Consider the following 23,677-nt stretch of genomic DNA (forward strand, 5'->3'; position numbering starts at 1 on the left):
CAGGAGAGGGCCTCTGTGATCTTGATAGCTCCTGCGTGGCCACGCAGGACTTGGTATGCAGACCTGGTGAATATGTCATCGGCTCCACCATGGAAGCTACCTTTGAGACAGGACCTTCTTGTTCAGGGTCCATTCGAACATCCGAATCTGGTTTCCCTCCAACTGACGGCTTGGAGATTGAACGCTTGATTTTATCAAAGCGTGGGTTTTCAGATTCTGTAATAGATACTCTGATTCAGGCTAGAAAGCCTGTAACTAGAAAAATTTACCATAAAATATGGAAAAAATATATCTGTTGGTGTGAATCTAAAGGATTCCCATGGAACAAGATAAAAATTCCTAAGATTCTATCCTTTCTACAAGAAGGTTTGGAGAAAGGATTATCTGCAAGTTCTCTGAAGGGACAGATCTCTGCTTTATCTGTTTTACTTCACAAAAGACTGGCAGCTGTGCCAGATGTTCAAGCATTTGTTCAGGCTCTGGTTAGGATCAAGCCTGTTTACAGACCTTTGACTCCTCCCTGGAGTCTAAATCTAGTTCTTTCAGTTCTTCAAGGGGTTCCGTTTGAACCCTTACATTCCATAGATATTAAGTTATTATCTTGGAAAGTTTTGTTTTTGGTTGCAATTTCTTCTGCTAGAAGAGTTTCAGAGTTATCTGCTCTGCAGTGTTCTCCGCCCTATCTGGTGTTCCATGCAGATAAGGTGGTTTTGCGTACTAAGCCTGGTTTTCTTCCGAAAGTTGTTTCCAACAAAAATATTAACCAGGAGATAGTTGTACCTTCTTTGTGTCCGAATCCAGTTTCAAAGAAGGAACGTTTGTTACACAATTTGGACGTAGTCCGTGCTCTAAAATTCTATTTAGAGGCTACTAAAGATTTCAGACAAACATCTTCCTTGTTTGTTGTTTATTCTGGTAAAAGGAGAGGTCAAAAAGCGACTTCTACCTCTCTTTCCTTTTGGCTTAAAGCATTATCCGATTGGCTTATGAGACTGCCGGACGGCAGCCTCCTGAAAGAATCACAGCTCACTCCACTAGGGCTGTGGCTTCCACATGGGCCTTCAAGAACGAGGCTTCTGTTGACCAGATATGTAAGGCAGCGACTTGGTCTTCACTGCACACTTTTGCCAAATTTTACAAATTTGATACTTTTGCTTCTTCGGAGGCTATTTTTGGGAGAAAGGTTTTGCAAGCCGTGGTGCCTTCCATTTAGGTGACCTGATTTGCTCCCTCCCTTCATCCGTGTCCTAAAGCTTTGGTATTGGTTCCCACAAGTAAGGATGACGCCGTGGACCGGACACACCAATGTTGGAGAAAACAGAATTTATGCTTACCTGATAAATTACTTTCTCCAACGGTGTGTCCGGTCCACGGCCCGCCCTGGTTTTTTAATCAGGTCTGATGAATTATTTTCTCTAACTACAGTCACCACGGTATCATATGGTTTCTCCTATATATATTTCCTCCTGTCCGTCGGTCGAATGACTGGGGTGGGCGGAGCCTAGGAGGGATCATGTGACCAGCTTTGCTGGGACTCTTTGCCATTTCCTGTTGGGGAAGAGAATATCCCACAAGTAAGGATGACGCCGTGGACCGGACACACCGTTGGAGAAAGTAATTTATCAGGTAAGCATAAATTCTGTTTTTTCCTTCTACAGTAATACAAGCATACAGTTGTATGCATAATTTATGTTTTCTTATTTTCAGTATTACTTAGTTGCATGAAACAAATTCCTGTGTTTCCTTTTTCTGCCACCGTATTGGGAAGGTAGTTGGAAAACTTGCTTTGATGGTAAAATGAAGATTTGTAAAAGTATGAAACAAATAGGCTTCTCTGTTGTTAATTCTTTAGAATCACATATTTCATAGCTATTTAGAATCTGAATTTACAGTGCAGTTAAGTCAAAATTAAACTTAAATAGATTGGATTGAGCGTGAAATTTTAAACAACTTTCCAGTTTTATTTTGTTATCAATTTTGCTTAGTTCTTTTAGTATGCTTTGTTAAAGAGTAATAATAGGTGAGCTCATGAGTGTGCATGTGTCTTTTGTAATCTGGTGCAGTTTGCAACAATATTTATAGCAATGTTATATTTTGTTGCAGACACTGCTGCCATAGATTGTTTAGGACACATGCACACCCATAAGCTTTTATGAGCATACCCAGGTTAAATATAAGTACATTTGAATGCTATTTAAAAGTGCATGCTCTATTTGATTCATGAAGGTTTCATTTAAAAAAATAAATAAATTATTTTTATTTTTTATTAATTTTGAGTTTACTGTCCCTTTAAACACCTTTAACCTAGGCATAATTTGATTAAAATGCGTGTTAGCTGCCTTTTTAGGATAGTTTTTTTTTAACTTAGTTTTTTTTTAGTTTATAGGGCAAGAATTTAATAGGGCATTTTTTTTAAATCAAGGCAAAAGAGCTATATTTACTTTAGGGCACTTCCCTACTAAATGCCCTTCTAAGGACAATGCCTTACAAAATGCCTTTTTCAGGGCAATTTTTTTTATGATAGTGATTTTTTAGGGTAGGTTTTTGTTTGTTTTTAGCATAGGGTATTTTTTTTACTCATAAAAGAGCTTAATCACTTTAGGGCAATGCCCTACCAAATGCCCTTATCAGGGCAATATTTAGTTTATATTTTTTTAAGATAGTCTTTCTATTTGAGGGGTTATATTGATTTTATAATAGGGATATTTTTTGCCAAGTAAAAGCTAAATCACTTTTGGGAAAATGCCCTTTTCAGGGCTATTGTTAGAGTAGGTTTTATGTGTTAGTATAGTTTTTATTTTGGTGTGGGCTTTTTTAAGGGGACTTTAGTTTTAGGATAGGCATTACTTTTTTGTCTTTTTATTTTTGGCAGTACTTTGTTTTAATTTTAGTGTTTGTTATTTTGTGTAACTAAGTGGGTGTTATGTGTCTGGGGAGGTTAGCTGTTACGTAGTTAAGTAGTGTATGGGGTAGTTTGCATTGGGGGGTTGTGGCGGTTTAGGGTTTAATAGATTGGGGGGTTTCTTGCGGTGGGGGTTGTGCGATTTTGGGATTAATAGGTTAGGGGGTTTCTTGCAGTGGGGTGTAGTGGCGTTTAAGGGGCTAAGTAGTGTATGGGTATAATGTGGTGGGCTATTGGCGGTTTAATGATTAGTAGGTTAGAAACAGTGTTCCCTCTAAGGCCAGTTTTGTGAGCAGCCCAGCAGTAAAACAGTTAATAAGGGAACCACACATTGCAGTCTGCATTGTGTAGTGTTTGCTAATTGCTCTAATTAACTGTTTTGCTGCTGGGCCGCTCATAAAACTACACTGAGAGGGAACACTGGTTAGGAAGTTTATTGCGGTGGGCTTTTGGCGGTTTAGGGGGTTTATTGTGGTGGGCTATTGGTTTAGTTAGGGTTAGTTTGCACTGGTGGGTTATGTCGGTTTAAGGGTACATACTGTATGTATATTTATAAGGCTCGGTGCTATATTTAAAGTGATTTACATCGCCAATGTCAGTGCCAATACTGCTTGGAATATTTCACCAGCATTGCAGCCCATTGCGATGTATAGGAAAACGTCTCTCAGCGATGCTGCCTTTAAACAGTAATGTCAGCACTTTTGAATATTTAAAAAAAAAGAAGAGTAAATGCTCCAAAATAAGAGCAATCGGAAAGTCTGGAGAAACGTATGCACTCACAAAATATGTATTCTACTTATACTAAGAGAACACCACAGGGTAGGAAAAAGAACTGTTCACGAAAATAATTTTTTAAAGTGCAATATTTATATCTCACACAAGTAAAACAAATAGTAGACACACCCCTACCGCATTTAGGATATGAAACTAGCATAAAGATCTAATAGTGCACTTATAGAACAACTCAATCAATGAAAAATACTGCCTAAAGGTAGCGTGCTCAATGACAGTAAATTAACTCACAGACGTCCGAATCCTATATTGTTAATATGTAGCATTAATAGCAAAAGCAAACCAGTTAGTAATTTGCTAAAAGAATGCAGTTGCTCAATTCATATAGCGTAATTGTAACGCACACACCTTTATGCACAAGAAGTCAAGCCGGTAATTATACAGGCATCCTTATTAATAGAATTTCGCCATGCAGTATGCATCATCATGCAGCCCAAATATAGACAGGACTCAAAGCATCACATCTACCCCTGAATAGCTTACAAGTATTTCCGTTGGTCCTCTTCTCCTACACCAATGCTGCTGGACCAATATAATGTGTTTTAATTGTGTGAGATATACATTTTGCACTTTAATAAATGATTTTGCAGACTGTTCCTGTTTCCTACCCTGTAGTGTTCTCTTAGTATGAGTAGAATACTTATTTTTTCATTGCATAAGTTTCTCCAGATTCATCAGGACCTTAATATTTATTTATGTTGTTATTGCTCTGAGTTCTCTCCCCTCCCCACTGAATGCATTAGCAGAAATGGTTAATTAAGAAAGTAGTCCTATTGATCTTCAAGCAGAACAAATCTTCATCATTCTCCCTCAAGACTTGCTCACTTTTCATTAATCTGTTTGCTCCCCCTCTGTAACTACTGCATAAATGTATATATATATATTATGTGTATATATATATATTATTTCATATTTAGCAACTACTACGTAAACAGCAGGGAACATCATGCCAGGGATTATTGTTTCATATATATATATATTCTACTCTGTGAAAAGCATTACTGGGCTAAAAAGCTGCACCCAGGTGGTAAATCGCCATAGAACAGGCTAACAATGGTATTGAGCCCCTTATTCATTCCTGTGAGTGCACTTCTCTCTGTATGTACATGTATATACATATATATATATTCCCCCCAAAATACCTGGCTCCTAAATGTTTTACATATTTGTCAAGCTCTGCTCTATCTGATCCATAAAAATGTAATGTTACTTTCATGTAATTTTAAAGTATATTTACAGACTACAGTTCTATTGTTCCTGTTTGAGCATAAAATATTTATCTATTAACGGCAATATATGTTTTATTTCAGATGGTGTGTGGATGAAGAGCCTTATTTCAGTGTATCTGCTACAGTAAATTGTCAGCTGCTTCTTTCTCGGAGACTGTACTGAAGGTCTCACAAGTTTACACAATGGATTGTTATTCAAGTGCAAATAAAGACACTCAGTCAGAGTTGGCTGAAAGAGTAGCAGCCATTGAAGTGGACGAAGAGGCACATAATCAAGATACAGTATTTTCTGATGATGGTGATAGTATGAGAAATAATCGCATGAGCACTGAATCTAGTGAGGATGTGTTTCTTTCTTCACAAGATCAAAGGGACTTAAACATTTTTCAGAGAGGCTCCTCTCGGCCTACTCTGACAAATCGAAAGTTCTCTCTTCAGGAAAGACCTTCAGTTGGCTGCCTTCCATCTCACAGCCAAGCTTATGGCCCATATGCAACAGGTCCCGCATCCCACATATCTCCACGCATTGTTCGAAGGCCAACCATAGAATCCAACCGTGTCTCCATCTCTGACAATGATGTGAGTTAATGTTGCTGTGGCTTAAAATATTTATTTTTTTCTTGTATACTGCCTTAAGAAATGATAAACACCATATATATATATATATATATATATATATATATATATATATATATATATATATATATATATATATATATATATACACACACACACACGCACATCCTTTCAAGCAGGGGATCAGCACACACATCAAACTTCAAACTTGCTCTGGGTATAAAGAATAGACAATTAAATAAACAGGTCCTGCACTCTGCAATATAAAAAAAAAAACTTCTTTATTTGAACTGTGACGTTTTGTGGCAGTTAACACCTTCCTCAGACAGACATAAAAAATAGTGCAACTCACCCCCCTTTTGATACTCTCAAGTATTACTATGAATGTGGATCAGCTGCAGCATCCTCTGAGCACAAACAAGCATGCTCAGAGAAAACTACGGTGGCCCCAATAGGACACATAACTAAAAGCAAAGTTAAAAATGGAAAATGACTAAGTATATAATTACAAATGTTATAAAAAACAAAAATACAGAGAAATTACCTTAAAGTGGCCCTAATAATCAAAATGGAAAAAATGGTTGCTGTACAGCAATATACAAATAAATTATACTAAATAGCCACACAATATCAGCAATCTACTGAAACTTGCTGAAAAATGAGAGGGAATACAAGATGTTACATTTAAGCAGTAGGCACAAAATTGGATACAAAGTATACCAATATCCAAAATATCAAATGAACTTGAAACATAATAATACATTTGTTGAAGGGGAAATTAAGTAACCAACATACCGCAATCACATTGCTTTAAATATGAGGGGATATGTCAAAGGACATAATAATTTTTTATCTTCCTTCAAGATCAAACTAAGAACTAAATAAAAATACATAAAGTTATACGACTGGCTATACTAAACATTGTGCAGCAAAGAATCGCAAAAAGCAGCAAAGAATCTATGCAAAAAATAATGCAGAAAATATATGTACATAGATTGGAACAACAAACATTTACATGAAACATTGCATGTCAAAATGGGTGTTCAAACCCCTAGGCACCAAGGTGTAAATCCACCTGGTCTCTTTTTGTAGCAACAACTTGGCCCTGTTACCACCCCTCGATAGAGGTGGAACGTGATAAATGATCACATATCTCAGATCAGCAGTATGTTTGGCAGTCAAAAAGTGTCTGGCCACTGGCTTATCACTTTCATCAGTGGCCAGGGCTGCATGTATGGATGCCCTGTGATTGGCCATACGAGTACGTAGCTCATCATTCGTTTTGCCAATGTAATATCTGCCACAGCAACAATGCAACATGTACACTATAAATTTGGTAGTACATGTGACTCTGTGTTTGATGGCAAAGCGCTTGTTGTGCCATAGGTGCACAAAATGGGTAGTTTGTACCAACCCATTACAAGTAGTGCACCCCATGCATTTAAAGCAACCATGTTTAGGTTTCCCTAACCAAGTCTTATTGGTTTAACTTTGGATATTGTCTGGGCGCATCAGAAAGTCCCTTAAGGATTTTGAACGCTTGTATCCAACCCTTGGATGGGTCATGTTCTTGAAAGGTAAGCATTCATCCGTATTGATGATATGCCAATTCTCCTGTAGGATGCTAGGTGTTTGCCATTTATCCGGCAAATATTTTGTAACAAAAGTCATCCTTGGAATTGTGTCAGGTGTCATATTACTGGTTTTCTTGCTCAATGCTTCTGTTTGCGTCAATCTGAACATTATGTATTTAATGTCCTGTAGAGCTTTACTCTTATATCCCCTCTGGATAAACTTCTTCTCCATTTCCTGGAGTTGTTCCAGCTTCTTACTCTAGGTGCTGTTATTCCGTACCACTCTCTTCATTTGGGAGATAGGCAATGCCCTCTTCAGTGCTGCTGGATGGCAACTCTCCGCCCGTAAGATGGAGTTCCTATCTATCTCTTTGGTAAATAGGGTAATTTCCAGGTGATTACCATTCTTAAAGATTAACAAATCTAAAAACTCTATACAAGTATCAGAAGCATTCATTTTGAATTTAAGGTGTTCACTCGATACATTCAATTGTGAAAACCAGTTCTCCAATTCTTGTCTGGTTCCTGTCTATATGATGCACAGAACGTCTATGTACCTTCTTAAACATCCTAATGTTAGGATTCTTAAATAAATTTGTGTTGAATAACACAAATTCTGCCATATAAATATTGGCATATGATGGGGCCATATTCGACCCCATCGCCGTGCCAGAAGTCTAAGTAAAATTTCCATTCAAAGCGAAAATAATTATGTCTCTTGTGGCCTCCAGACCACCAGCATGGGGAATAGCCATATACAAACTGGTGACATCTAGTGTCACAAGTAAATCAGTGTCTGTGATTGTCATATCCTCCTGTTGAAGTATCTTGATCATTTCAATAGACTCTAGTAGAAATGATAGGATGTTTCTCACTATAGGCTGGAGTATGGAATCCACATAAATGGCAAGGGATTGTAATACAGATCCCTGAGCCGAGACAATTGGTCTCCCAGGAGGTTTCTTTGGATCTTTGTGTACCTTAGGCAAGGTATAGAGAATAGGAGTTATCGGGCAATCAGTAAATAAATATGCAGCCAGGGTTTTATCAATCCAGCTTTGTTGTTCCAAAAACTGTATGAACTTGTCAATCTCATTATTAAAACTTTTCAGAGGATCTCCAGGTAACATTCTGAAGGTGTTGCTGTCATTCAATTGTTGCATAATTTCAGACCTGTAGTCTTCATAGTCCATGACTGCCAGAGCACCCCCCTTGTCCGCTTCTCTAACAACAAGTTTAGGATTGTTCTTTAGTTCCATCAGTGCTTTCCACTCTTTCCCAGATATATTTTTTATGGATTTGAGGTTGATGCAATTGGATAGCTGATGTAAGATCATGTTTCATCAGTCTAGAGAAGGTGTTGATGCTGGTATTATAGCTTTTAGGAGCAAAATCACTCTTCTTTAGTGATGTTGCGAACATAAAATTTTCGGTTCGCGAACGGCAAACGCAATCCTCCGCAAATGTTCGCGAACGGGCGAACCGCCATAGACTTCAATAGGCAGGCGAATTTTAAAACCCACAGGGACTCTTTCTGGCCATAATAGTGATGGAAAAGTTGTTTCAAGGGGACTATCACCTGGACTGTGGCATGCCGGAGGGGGATCCATGGCAAACTCCCATGGAAAATTACATAGTTGATGCAGAGTCTGGTTTTAATCCATAAAGGGCATAAATCACCTAACATTCCTAAATTGTTTGGAATAACGTGCTTTAAAACATCAGGTATGATGTTGTATCGATCAGGTAGTGTAAGGGTTACGCCCGCTTCACAGTGACAGAACAAACTCCCGCAGCGGGGACAACATCATCATCATCACACCGTACGTCCATGTGTGTAATGCTGCCTGACTGAGACATATCCCTGTTATCTACATCCTCTGGCAATAATGGTTGCGCATCACTCATTTCTTCCAACTGATGTGTAAATAACTCCTCTGACAGATCAAGTGAAGCGGCTGTAGTGCTAGTGTTGGTGGTGGCGGCAGGCGGGCGAGTGGTAACTTGAGAGGTGCCCGAAGCTAAGCTGGAGGAGGATGGTGCGCCAAGGTTCCGAGCGGAAGCTGTAGAAGATTGGGTGTCCTGTGTTAGCCAGTCAACTATGTCCTCAGAACTTTTCGAGTTCCGGGTACGTGGCCTCTGAACACTGGGCTTTATTCTAGGGCCAAAGGGAATCACAGCACCACGACGGCCCCTGCGGGGTGGCCTGCCTCTGCCTGTCATTTTTTTTTCAATTAGTGGTACTATGCGTGCAAGCTACTGTGACAACAGATATGAGTGGCACTGTGCACTGGCAGAAGTTGGCAGAGTAGACGCTGTAGGCCTGACACACACGCTTGCAGACAACTAACTGCTATTCAATCTATTACAGTCAAAATTGTATTTTTTTTTTTAAATGTACACTACTGTTACACCAGATATGAGTTGCACTGGTGTGACACTGTGCCCTGGCAGGCCCTGAAACGCACACGTGTGAAGGAAACTGACTGCTATTATTTCACAGTCAAATTTCTAGTTTTTTTTTAACCCCTTATGGACCAAGGCCATTTTTCAATTTCTTTCCCTTAATGACCAGGGCTATTTTTACATTTCTGCGGTGTTTGTGTTTAGCTGTAATTTTCCTCTTACTCATTTACTGTACCCACACATATTATATACCGTTTTTCTCGCCACTAAATGGACTTTCTAAAGATACCATTATTTTCATCATATCTTATAATTTATTATTAAAAATATTATAAAATATGAGAAAAAATGGAAAAAAAACACACTCTTTCTAACTTTGACCCCCAAAATCTGTTACACATCTACAACCACCAAAAAAACAACCATGCTAAATAGTTTCTAAATTTTGTCCTGAGTTTAGAAATACCCAATGTTAACATGTTCTTTGCTTTTTTTTGCAAGTTATAGGGAAATAAATACAAGAAGCACTTTGCTATTTCAAAACCACTTTTTTTTCAAAATGAGCGCTAGTTACATTGGAACCCTGATATCTGTCAGGAATACCTGAATATCCCTTGACATGTATATATATATTTTTTTAGAAGACATCCCAAAGTATTGATCTAGGCCCATTTTGGTATATTTCATGCCACCATTTCACCACCAAATGCGATCAAATAAAAAAAAAATTGTTCACTTTTTCACAAACTTTAGTTTTCTCACAGAAATTATTTACAAACAACTTATGCAATTATGGCATACATGGTTGTAAATTCTTCTCTGGGATCCCCTTTGTTCAGAAATAGCAGACTTATATGGCTTTGGCGTTGCTTTTTGGTAATTAGAAGGCTGCTAAATGCCACTGCGCACCACACGTGTTTTATGCCCAGCAGTGAAGGGGTTAATTAGGAAGCATGTAAGGAGCTTGTAGAGTTAATTTTAGCTTAAGTGTAGTGTAGTAGACAACCCAAAGTATTGATCTAGGCCCATTTTGGTATATTTCATGCCACCATTTCACCGCCAAATGCGATCAAATAAAAAATTTTTTTCACTTTTTCACAAACTTTAGGTTTCTCACAGAAATTATTTACAAACAACTTATGCAATTGTGGCATAAATGGTTGTAAATGCTTCTATGGGATCCCCTTTGTTCAGAAATAGCAGACTTATATGGCTTTGGCGTTGCTTTTTGGTAATTAGAAGGCTGCTAAATGCCACTGCGCACCACACGTGTTTTATGCCCAGCAGTGAAGGGGTTAATTAGGGAGCATGTAGGGAGCTTGTAGAGTTAATTTTAGCTTAAGTGTAGTGTAGTAGACAACCCCAAGTATTGATCTAGGCCCATTTTGGTATATTTAATGCCACCATTTCACCGCCAAATGCGATTAAATTTAAAAAAAACTTAAATTTTTTCACAATTTTAGGTTTCTCACTGAAATTATTTACAAACAGCTTGTGCAATATTGGCACACATGGTTGTAAATGCTTCTCTGGGATCCCCTTTGTCCAGAAATAGCAGACATGACTTTGGCGTTGCTTTCTGGTAATTAGAAGGCCGCTAAATGCTGCTGCGCATCACAGGTGGCTAGCAGTGAAGGGGTTAATTAGGTAGTTTGTAGGGAGCTTGCAGGGTTAATTTTGGCTTTAGTGTAGAGATCAGCCTCCCACCTGACACATCAGACCCCCTGATCCCTCCCAAACAGCTCCCTTCCCTCCCCCACCCCACAATTGTCCCCGTCATCTTAAGTACTGGCAGAAAGTCTGCCAGTACTAAAATAAAAGGTTTTTAAATTTTATTTTTTTTTAGCATATTTACATATGCTGTAGTGTAGCATCCCCCCCCCTTAGCCCCCAACCTCCCTGATCCCCCCCAAAACAGCTCTCTAACCCTCCCCATCTGCCTTATTGGCGGGCATCTTGGGTACTGGCAGCTGTCTGCCAGTACCCAGTTTGCAAAAAAAGGTTGTTTTTTCTGTTTTTATTTTTTATTTTTCTGTAGTGTAGCTCCCCCCCCCCCCACAGACCAACCCCTACCACCTGCCACACCAGATATGAGTGGTGGCACTGGGCAAGTGGGCACAGTATACGCTGTGAGGCGGACACACACGCTGGCAGGCAGGCAACTGCAATTAGATTACACAGGAAAAAAAAAAAAGCAGACTGATGTTCTATCCCTAAAAAGGGCTTTCTCTTGTTAAGTGTATTCAGTCCACGGGTCATCCATTACTTATGGGATATATTCCCTTCCCAACAGGAAGTTGCAAGAGGATCACCCAAGCAGAGCTGCTATATAGCTCCTCCCCTCACATGTCATATCCAGTCATTCTCTTGCAACCCTCAACATAGGAAGGTCGTGAGAGGAGTGTGCTGTTTTTTCTCTCAGGCAGTATTTAGAAGAAGAATCTGCCTGCGTTTTTCTATGATCTTAGCAGAAGTAACTAAGATCCACTGGCTGTTCTCGCACATTCTGAGGAGTGGGGTAACTTCAGAAAGGGAATAGCATGCGGGTTTTCCTGCAAATAAGGTATGTGCAGTAAAATATTTTTCTAAGGAATGGAATTGACTAAGAAAATACTGCTGATACCGATGTAATGTAAGTACAGCCTTAAATGCAGTAGTAGCAACTGGTATCAGGCTGATGAATGTATGTGCAGTAAAGTAATTTTCTAAGCAATGGAATTTGACTAAGAAAATGCTGTTAATACTGAAGTAATGTATGAGCCTTAACTGCAGTAGAAGCGACTGGTAGCAGGCTTATCTATAACAATACATAACCTTTAAAATTGATGTTTTAAAACGTTTACTGGCATGTTAATCGTTTTTTGTGAGGTACATTGGTGATAAAACTTATTGGGGCATGATTTTTTCCACATGGCTGTCGTATATTTCTGCATAGAAACAGTTAACTGAAGCTTTCCACTATTGTAATATTAGTGGGAGGGGCCTATTTTAGCACCTTTTTGCGCAGTAAAAATTCAGTCACAGTCTTCCTGCTTCTTCCTCCATGATCCAGGACATCTCTAGAGAGCTCAGGGGATTTAAAAAATCATTTTGAGGGAGGTAATCAGTCACAGCAGACCTGTGACAGTGTGTTTGACTGTGTTAAAAACGTTAATTCTTATATTGATTATCCGTTTTGGGTATTAAGGGGTTAATCATCCATTTGCTAGTGTGTGCAATGCTCTGCTAACTTAATACATTTACTGTGAAAATTTGGTTGCTATAACTGATTTGGTTCATTGTTATTTCAACTGTGACAGTTTTTTTGTGCTTCTTAAAGGCGCAGTAGCATTTTTTATATTGCTTGTAAATTTATTTGAAAGTATTTTCCAAGCTTGCTAGTTTCATTGCTAGTCTGTTTAAACATGTCTGACACAGATTAATCTGTTTGTTCACTATGTTTGAAGGCCAATGTGGAACCCCATAGAAAGATGTGTACTAAATGCATTGATTTCACTTTAAATAATAAAGGTCAGTCTTTATCTGTAAAGGGATTATCACCAGACAACGAGGGGGAAGTTATGCCGACTAACTCCCCTCACGTGTCAGTACCTTCGCCTCCCGCCCAGGAGGCGCGTGATATTGTGGCGCCAAATACATCAGAGAGGCCCATACAAATCACTTTACAAGACATGGCTAATGTTATGACAGAAGTATTATCTAAACTGCCAGAATTAAGAGGCAAGCGCGATAGCTCTGGGATAAGGACAGAGCGCGCTGATGATGCGAGAGCCATGTCCGATACTGCGTCACAATTTGCAGAACATGAGGACGGAGAGCTTCATTCTGTGGGTGACGGATCTGATCCAGGGAGACCGGATTCAGAGATCTCTAATTTTAAATTTAAGCTTGAGAACCTCCGTGTATTGCTAGGGGAGGTTTTAGCGGCTCTGAATGACTGTAATACAGTTGCAATTCCAGAGAAATTATGTAGGCTGGATAGATACTATGCGGTGCCGGTGTGTACTGACGTTTTTCCTATACCTAAAAGGCTTACAGAGATTATTGGCAAGGAGTGGGATAGACCCGGTGTGCCCTTTTCCCCCCCTCCTATATTTAGAAAAATGTTTCCAATAGACGCCACCACACAAGACTTATGGCAGACAGTCCCTAAGGTGGAGGGAGCAGTTTCTACTTTAGCTAAGCGTACCACTATCCCGGTGGAGGATAGTTGTGCTTTTTCGGATCCAATGGATAAAAAATTAGAAGGTTACCTTAAGAAAATGTTTGTTCAACAAGGTTTTATCTTACAGCCCCTTGCATGCATTGCGCCTGTCACTGCTGCTGCGGCATTCTGGTTTGAGTCTCTGGAATAGGCCATTCGCACAGCTCCATTGGATGAGATTATGGACAAGCTTAAAACACTTAAGCTAGCTAACGCATTTGTTTCTGATGCCGTTGTACATTTAACCAAACTAACGGCTAAGAACTCCGGATTCGCCATCCAGGCGCGCAGAGCGCTATGGCTTAAATCTTGGTCAGCTGACGTGACTTCTAAATCCAAATTGCTTAATATTCCTTTCAAAGGGCAGACCTTATTCGGGCCCGGATTGAAAGAAATTATTGCTGACATTACTGGAGGTAAGGGTCATACTCTTCCTCAGGACAGGGCCAAATCAAAGGCCAAACAGTCTAATTTTCGTGCCTTTCGAAACATCAAGGCAGGAGCAGCATCAACTTCCTCCGCCCCAAAACAGGAAGGAACTGTTGCTCGTTACAAACAGGGCTGGAAAACTAACCAGTCCTGGAACAAGGGCAAGCAGGCCAGAAAGCCTACTACTGCCCCTAAGACAGCATGAAGAGAGGGCCCCCTATCCGGAAACGGATCTAGTGGGGGGCAGACTTTCTCTCTTCGCCCAGGCTTGGGCAAGAGATGTCCAGGATCCCTGGGCGTTGGAGATTATATCTCAGGGATACCTTCTGGACTTTAAAGCTTCTCCTCCACAAGGGAGATTTCATCTTTCAAGGTTATCAGCAAACCAAATAAAGAAAGAGGCTTTTCTTCACTGTGTACAAGACCTCCTAGTAATGGGGGTGATCCACCCAGTTCCGCGGACGGAACAAGGGCAAGGATTTTACTCAAATCTGTTTGTGGTTCCCAAGAAAGAGGGAACCTTCAGACCAATCTTGGCCCTAAAAATCTTAAACAAATTCCTAAGAGTTCCATCATTCAAAATGGAAACTATTCGAACCATCCTACCCATGATCCAAGAGGGTCAGTATATGACCACAGTGGACTTAAAGGATGCCTACCTTCACATACCGATTCACAAAAATCATTATCGGTACCTAAGATTTGCCTTTCTAGACAGGCATTACCAGTTTGTAGCTCTTCCCTTCAGGTTAGCTACGGCCCCGAGAATCTTTACAAAGGTTCTGGGCTCACTTCTGGCGGTGCTAAGACCGCGAGGCATAGCAGTGGCTCCATACCTAGACGACATTCTGATACAAGCGTCAAGCTTTCAAATTGCCAAGTCTCACACAGATATAGTTCTGGCATTTCTGAGGTCGCATGGGTGGAAGGTGAACGTGGAAAAGAGTTCTCCATTACCACTCACAAGGGTTTCCTTCCTAGGGACTCTTATAGATTCTATAGAGATGAAAATTTACCTGACGGAGTCCAGGTTATCAAAACTACTAAATGCTTGCCGTGTCCTTCATTCCATTCCACACCCGTCAGTAGCTCAGTGCATGGAAGTAATCAGCTTAATGGTAGCGGCAATGGACATAGTTCCATTTGCGCGCCTACATCTCAGACCGCTGCAATTATGCATGCTAAGTCAGTGGAATGGGGATTACTCAGATTTGTCCCCTCGACTAAATCTGGATCAAGAGACCAGAGATTCTCTTCTCTGGTGGCTTTCTCGGGTCCATTTGTCCAAAGGGATGACCTTTCGCAGGCCAGATTGGACGATTGTAACAACAGATGCCAGCCTTCTAGGTTGGGGCGCAGTCTGGAACTCCCTGAAGGCTCAGGGATCGTGGACTCAGGAGGAGAAACTCCTCCCAATAAATATTCTGGAGTTAAGAGCAATATTCAATGCTCTTCTAGCTTGGCCTCAGTTAGCAACACTGAGGTTCATCAGATTTCAGTCGGACAATATCACGACTGTGGCTTACATCAACCATCAAGGGGGAACCAGGAGTTCCCTAGCGATGTTAGAAGTCTCCAAGATAATTCGCTGGGCAGAGTCTCACTCTTGCCACCTGTCAGCGATTTACATCCCAGGCGTGGAGAACTGGGAGGTGGATTTTCTAAGTCGCCAGACTTTTCATCCGGGGGAGTGGGAACTTCATCTGGAGGTCTTTGCTCAACTGATTCATCGTTGGGGCAAACCAGAACTGGATCTCATGGCGTCTCGCCAGAACGCCAAGCTTCCTTGTTACGGATCCAGGTCCAGGGACCCGGGAGCGGTGCTGATAGATGCTCTAGCAGCCCCTTGGGTTTTCAACATGGCTTATGTGTTTCCACCATTTCCGCTACTACCTCGACTGATTGCCAAGATCAAACAGGAGAGAGCATCGGTGATTCTGATAGCGCCTGCGTGGCCACGCAGGACCTGGTATGCAGACCTAGTGGACATGTCGTCCTGTCCACCATGGTCTCTGCCTCTGAGGCAGGACCTTCTAATTCAGGGTCCTTTCAACCATCCAAATCTAATTTCTCTGAGGCTGACTGCTTGGAGATTGAACGCTTGATCCTATCAAAGCATGGCTTCTCGGAGTCGGTTATTGATACCTTAATACAGGCTCGGAAACCTGTTACCAGAAAGATTTACCATAAGATATGGCGTAAATATTTATATTGGTGCGAATCCAAGAGTTACTCATGGAGTAAAGTTAGGATTCCTAGGATATTGTCTTTTCTACAAGAGGGTTTAGAAAAGGGCTTATCTGCTAGTTCGTTAAAGGGACAGATTTCTGCTCTATCTATTCTTTTACAAAAACGTCTGGCAGAAGTTCCAGATGTTCAGGCTTTTTGTCAGGCTTTGGCTAGGATTAAGCCTGTGTTTAAGACTGTTGCTACGCCGTGGAGCTTAAACTTAGTTCTTAACGTTCTTCAAGGTGTTCCATTTGAACCCCTTCATGCCATTGATATCAAGCTGTTATCTTGGAAAGTTCTGTTTTTGATGGCTATTTCCTCGGCTCGAAGAGTTTCTGAGTTATCTGCCTTACATTGTGATTCTCCTTATCTGATTTTTCATTCAGACAAGGTAGTTCTGCGTACTAAACCTGGGTTCTTACCTAAGGTAGTTTCTAACAGGAATATCAATCAAGAGATTGTTGTTCCATCATTATGTCCTAACCCTTCTTCAAAGAAGGAACGACTTTTGTATAATCTGGACGTAGTCCGTGCCCTGAAGTTCTATTTACAGGCAACTAAAGATTTTCGTCAAACGTCTTCCCTGTTTGTCGTTTATTCTGGTCAGAGGAGAGGTCAAAAAGCTTCGGCTACCTCTCTCTCCTTTTGGCTTCGTAGCATAATACGTTTAGCCTATGAGACTGTTGGACAGCAGCCTCCTGAAAGAATTACAGCTCATTCCACTAGAGCTGTGGCTTCCACCTGGGCCTTTAAGAATGAGGCCTCTGTTGAACAGATTTGCAAGGCTGCTACTTGGTCTTCGCTTCATACCTTTTCAAAATTTTACAAATTTGACACTTTTGATTCTTCGGAGGCTGTTTTTGGGAGAAAGGTTCTTCAGGCAGTGGTTCCTTCCATTTAAAGTTCCTGCCTTGTCCCTCCCATCATCCGTGTACTTTAGCTTTGGTATTGGTATCCCATAAGTAATGGATGACCCGTGGACTGAATACACTTAACAAGAGAAAACATAATTTATGCTTACCTGATAAATTTATTTCTCTTGTAGTGTATTCAGTCCACGGCCCGCCCTGTCTTCTTTTGAGGCAGATCTAAATTTTAATTAAAACTCCAGTCACCACTGCACCCTATGGTTTCTCCTTTCTTGTCTTGTTTCGGTCGAATGACTGGATATGACATGTGAGGGGAGGAGCTATATAGCAGCTCTGCTTGGGTGATCCTCTTGCAACTTCCTGTTGGGAAGGGAATATTTCCCATAAGTAATGGATGACCCGTGGACTGAATACACTACAAGAGAAATAAATTTATCAGGTAAGCATAAATTATGTTTTTTGGGGTGCTGTCCTTACAGCAGAGATTAGATGAGTCCTTCAGGACTGTAGTGGACACTGAATACACTAGCCTGGCTATGGATTTCCCTATTAAATCAGCAGCAGCTACACTGTCCCTCCTCTCACTAAGAATGCAGCTTCCGAATGAATCTAAAATGGATGCTGTCCAGGAGGTGGAAGGGTCTGGGAGGGAGGGTCTGCTGCTAATTGGTTGGAATGTGTCTGCTGACTGTGAGGTACAGGGTCAAAGTTTACTCAATGATGACGAATAGGGGGCGGACCGAACATCGCATATGTTCGCCCGCCATGGCGAACGCAAACAAGCTATGTTCGCCGGGAACTATTCGCGACATCACTACTCTTCTTTTAAAGCTCACTCAACTCCATAGTCCTATCTTTGAAGAATTCTTTCAATCTTAAATTCTATTGAAACTTATAAGTCTCAATCTCTAATTTGAAGGGATCAGTTTTGGTAGTAGCTATGAATGAAAACCCTTTAAGTAGAACCATACGTTCTTCATTTGTCAGAGTATGGTTACTCAGGTTGATAATATTATCCTCTACTTCCTCCATGGGTGCGGTGGTCTACCTCTCCTTCTTATTCCTCTGTTTCCCTCGGCATATCCTTCTCCACCATAGTTTTTTGATGATCTGGTAGTGACGCCTTGTGTGGTACCTGTGGGTACACTATGTCCACTAGTTTTACCCTCTGATCCTGTGTCAGAGCTATCAACAGTTAATAAGGTTCTTGGTTTGAATTACTGTTGTCTTCTGGGTCTACTATATCTTCGCTCCTCAGGCCCCAAAGACCACTTGTAAAGTTGTTTCTCCCTGTAGTCAGAGATGACAGCCTCCTATTTACGTTCTTTAAACGTTACCAATTCCTTTTCATATTCCACAAGCTGGGTTTTCAACTTGCCCAGCCAGTCATCATCTTTACTTGCTTCAAGAATTAGTAAGTTCTGCTGTTCAAATTGGGATATTTCTGTTTCACACAAAATCAATTGGCTTTTGGTCTCTTCAATGACTAATAATATTAAATCCAAGGAACACTTATTTAATATCCTGCACCACTTATTACAAAAGCTGATATTATTTCTTCCAACTGTAGGAATATTTTTAATGTGGAATTCCGTTGGAATAAAGCATTTATGGTGGTACTCTGAGAGATACCCCCGTGCAGTTTTAAATCATCCATACGTGCAGCCCTGGCCACTGGTGAAAGTGATCAGCCTTTGACTTTGACTAATAAACATACTGTGGCTGATCTGAGATATGTGATCATTATCACGTTCAAACTCTATTGAGGGGTGGTAACAGGGCCAAGTTGTTGCTACAAAAAGAAACCAGGTGGATTTGCACCTTGGATACCTTGGTGCCTAGGGGTTTGAACACCCATTTTGACATGCAATGTTTCATGTAAATGTTTGTTGTTCCAATCTATGTACATATATTTTCTGCATTATTTTGTGCATAGATTCTTTGCTGCTTTTTGCAATTCTTTGCTGCACAACGTTTAGTATAGCCAGTCGTATAACTTTATGTATTTTTATTTAGTTCTTAGTTTGATCTTGTAGGGAAGATAAAAAATTATTATGTTCTTTGACATATCCTCTCATATTTAAATCAATGTTATTGCTGTATGTTGGTTACTTAATTTCCCCTTCAACAAATGTATTATTATGTTTCAAGTTCATTTGATATTTTGGATATTGGTATACTTTGTATCCAATTTTGTGCCTACTGCTTAAATGTAACATCTAATGTAACATCTTGGATTCTCTCTCATTTTTCAGCAAGTTTCAGTAGATTGCTGATATTTTGTGGCTATTTAGTATAATGTATTTGTATATTGATGGACAACAACCCTTTTTTCATTTTGATTATTAGGGCCACTTTAAGGTATTTGCTCTGTATTTTTGTTTTTTATAACATTTGTAATGATATACTTACAGTCATTTTCCATTTTTAACTTTGCTTTTAGTTATGTGTCCTATTGGGGCCACCTTAGTTTTCTCTGAGCATGCTCAGTTGTTCTCAGAGGATGCTGCAGCTGATCCACATTCATAGTAATACTTGAGAGTATAAAAAGGGGGGTGAGTTGCACTATTTGTTATGTCTGTCTGAGGAAGGGGATAACTACCCCGAAACATCACAGTTCAAATAAAGAAAATTGTGTTTTCATAGCGGAGAGTGCAGGGCCTGTTTATTTAATTTTATATATATATGTGTGTGTGTGTGTGTATTTAGATTAACCTGTCCATATTATATTCCCCTTAATGTCCAATCGGTAAATTCTATTTAAAATAGTCCATTAATATTTACATTTTGTTGTAGCTGTCAAATAAAGGGACATTAAGCACTAAATAAATGCTAGAGAGTATGATGCATTAAAAGAAAAGATTAGTCTGAGAATATCATGTAGATGTATTTTTTAAAGTTTCATTACCTGTTAAAATATTGACAAAAAAACATGTAAAGTTTTAGTGTCTATAAAAAAATGGAAGCTGCCATGTTGTAACTTAGGTTACCTTTTCTGCTGTGGCCAAATAGGGACAGTTATAAATAGGTCACTAGAGTGTGCAGCCAATGGCAGTGTGGAATATAACAGTGTTCTGCACTTCCATTTCTAACAGGAACTGAAAAGCTCACAATTTCAGAATAACTGGGAAAAGGGAACACAATAAATAATAAAAGTATATTGCAGAGTTATTTTTATACATACAATTGATAATTTTATATCACTGTTTCAAAGTGTTTAATGTTCGTTTAAAGTCTTTTCTTTCTTTGATGCATCAGCAGATATTTGTTCCTGTCTAGCAAACAACTGCAACAGTTGTTGTAGCCAATTAGCAATAGATACTTAATGAGACAGTCAAGTCCAAAAAAAACCATTCATGTTTCAAATAGGGCATGAAAAACAACTTTCCAATTTACTTTATCACCAATTTTGCTTTGTTCTCTTGCTATTCTTAGTTGAAAGCTAAACTTAGGAGATTCATATGCTACTTTCTTAGACCTTGAAGGCCGCCTCTAATCTAAATGCATTTTTTGACCCACTAGAGGGCATTAGTTCATGTGTTTCATATAGATAACATTGAGCTCATGCACATGAATTTACCGTGGTGTCAGCTCTGATTGGCTAAAATGCAAGTCTGTCAAATGAACTTAAATAAGGGGGCAGTCTGCTGAGGCTTAGATACAAGGTAATTACAGAGGTAAAACGTGTATAATTATGTTTGTTATGCAAAACTGGGGAATTGGTAATTAAGGGATTATCTATATTTTAAAACAACAAAAATTCTGGTGTTGACTGTCCCTTTAAGTATGTTGTGTACAAATATACAACCTTTTGTTAGTTTCAAAATAAATTTAAATAAAGCAAAATATTTTAATGCCCCTTTAAGTAAAGACATAGACGACAGTAAGAAGCTTGACAATACACAAGTCATAGACGACAGTAAGAAGCTTGACAATATACAAGTCATACATATGAGCAATACATTCCTTGATTAATTAAACCTTGGCTAGTGTGAAGAGCTTCAGATCCTAAATGAGACACATCCTTTAGTATTTGCTACAGTTTGGTTAGCTTTTGCTAAAGCTTGTATTTAATAGTAAGGTTTCTGTTCAGCCTAACTATGGCCTAGATTACAAGTGGAACACAAACATATTAGTGCTAGTGATTCTATTATTGCACTATTTATTTATTAATCAAGTGATAGTCTAGAGTGCACTAACATCAGCATTTTGGATAGCGTACATGGGCTAAGTTCCTCACATAATAGACTTTTATTGGGGTGCGTAGTAAAATTGATGCTGGATATTGCTTGAACGCTAAGCAGAGGGTGCGCTAAGCCAATAGTACGCAAGTAGTGAAGCTCTTCATGTAGTTATATGCTTTACTATTAGTAAACGCGTCAGATAAGATGTTTACTTTTGTTCATTGAAGCCTATATCCAAATAAATCCTTGGTTATACTAAGAGACCCAGCGTTTTTTCATTTCATGTAATTTCATGTGTATTAGTAATAATGGTTTATTCCTGGTCTTAAAAAGTTCTACATTTGACTGCGGTATTTTGGATCATGCTTGAGTGCAACACTTAAATTGCCACTTGTAATAAGAGCGAAATGAGCATGCTAATAGCACTCCCTGCGCTATCCATTACAAGTACAGGGCACACTAAAAATATTTTGTTACTATGACCTTGGCTAAGTGTCTTACAGAATACAACAAGCCCCTGAGAGAGAGCTCATTCTTATAACTTCTGCTTCAAAAGTACAAGCAACCATATTATAAAAACCCAAATCCACATGTGGTAGTAGAATTACTACTCACAAATTCTAGCAGATTACTTTTACAACTAATCAGCCATTCCTAGATTCTGAAGTTGGATTCCTTTTGCATACAGGTAGTGTCCCAAAAGTTATATATTTAGGGCTAGATTACAAGTGGAGTGCTAATTTATTGCTTACCTGCAAATGGAAAAATTTGCCCCGTTTGTGGGCACGCAATAATAAACAGCCAATACAAGTGGCTGGTTATTGCTAGCGCAAGCTTGCGGTAGCAGTAAGCCATCAGAAAAATTAACCAGAAATCAGATTTCTGGTTAATTTTCTAAAAGTGCCCCAAATGCCTTCAAAATAAGAGGGTATTATAGTTTTTTTATGAAAAAAAAAATATATAGCATATATTTACAATTTGCTGCGCTACTTACCTTCTTTGTTGTGCTAGTTTTCATGCCGTGACTCACGTCATGAGAAATTTGGATCCTATGGAAGTCTCACATTCACATTGCTCTCAACTTGATATACCAGCACACATTAGCGTGCACTGGTATTACTCAGTGGAGCACAAATATCGCCACTTGTATTCTAACCCTTAATTAGAAAAATGCCAACAACATTATAATTCTGTAACTTCCTGGAAATGTTTTTACTGCATTTTAATACTGGTCATGTGGAAAACCATTTTTGTTTTAGTTTAATGCTCTCATTTTGCCATTTTGTCACATTTTCAGTCTCCATTATAGTAAAAATATGCCATACTATAAAGAATCAAAGCAAGTCATGTTCTCACTATAATGGCGTATTACCACCATTCAGCCCTTTGGACTATTAATGTCATGAGGTACTTTGCCCTAAAGACCTTATATGGTAAATAAATGTCCATAGTGGTTTCTCCTATCTTTCTCTACTGTCACTGAAGATATTAGAAAATACTCCAATAATAAATTCCAAGCGAAGAACACTCTTAAAAAACATAAACTTTATTCCATGTCAGTTTAAAGGGCAAATTAAACAGCCATATAATGTCAGCCACCAGGCAAGTGGAGACCCAGCTTATGCATTTCGGCTCACACCATACTCATAGCTGATACCTAAAAAGTCAAAACACACCTCTTTTAAAAGACAGTCCAAATTATTGACTGTATCATTTCCAATACGTGCTGACTTAAGGTGGTATACACTCCTTCATATCTTCTTATTCCCACTAATTTCCATTTATTAACCCCTTAATGACCGGACCATTTTTCAATTTTCTTACCCTTAATGACAATGGCTATTTTTACATTTCTGCAGTGTTTGTGTTTAGCTGTAATTTTCTTCTTACTCATTTAATGTACCCACACATATTATATACCGTTTTTCTCACCATTAAATGGACTTTCTAAAGATACCATTATTTTCATCATGTCTTATAATTTACAAAAAAAAATAATAAAATATGAGGAAAAAATGGAAAAAAAACACACTTTTTCTAACTTTGACCCCCAAAATATGTTACACATCTACAATCACCAAAAAACACCCATGCTAAATAGTTTATACATTTTGTCCTGAGTTTAGAAATACCCAATGTTTACATGTTCTTTGCTTTTTTTGCAATTTATGGGGCAATAAATACAAGTAGCACTTCGCTATTTCCAAACCACTTTTTTTCAAAATTAGCGCTAGTTACTTTGGAACCCTGATATCTGTCAGGAATACCTGAATATCCCTTGAC

At 39.2% G+C, this 23,677-nt stretch overlaps 1 protein-coding gene across 1 annotated transcript in view; it reads left to right on the forward strand.

Annotated features, from left to right (window-relative positions):
• CAMKK1 (calcium/calmodulin dependent protein kinase kinase 1) overlaps positions 1-23,677 on the forward strand; it is an 882,751-nt gene that overhangs the window by 208,075 nt on the left and 650,999 nt on the right. The window contains exon 3 of the mRNA XM_053707509.1: positions 5,005-5,502. Coding sequence (XP_053563484.1) covers positions 5,107-5,502 — 396 coding nt within the window. The 5' untranslated portion in view covers positions 5,005-5,106. The remainder of the gene's footprint in view (positions 1-5,004; positions 5,503-23,677) is intronic.

The sequence above is a fragment of the Bombina bombina genome, chromosome 3, assembly GCF_027579735.1.
Source record: "Bombina bombina isolate aBomBom1 chromosome 3, aBomBom1.pri, whole genome shotgun sequence".
Lineage (NCBI taxonomy): Eukaryota > Metazoa > Chordata > Amphibia > Anura > Bombinatoridae > Bombina > Bombina bombina.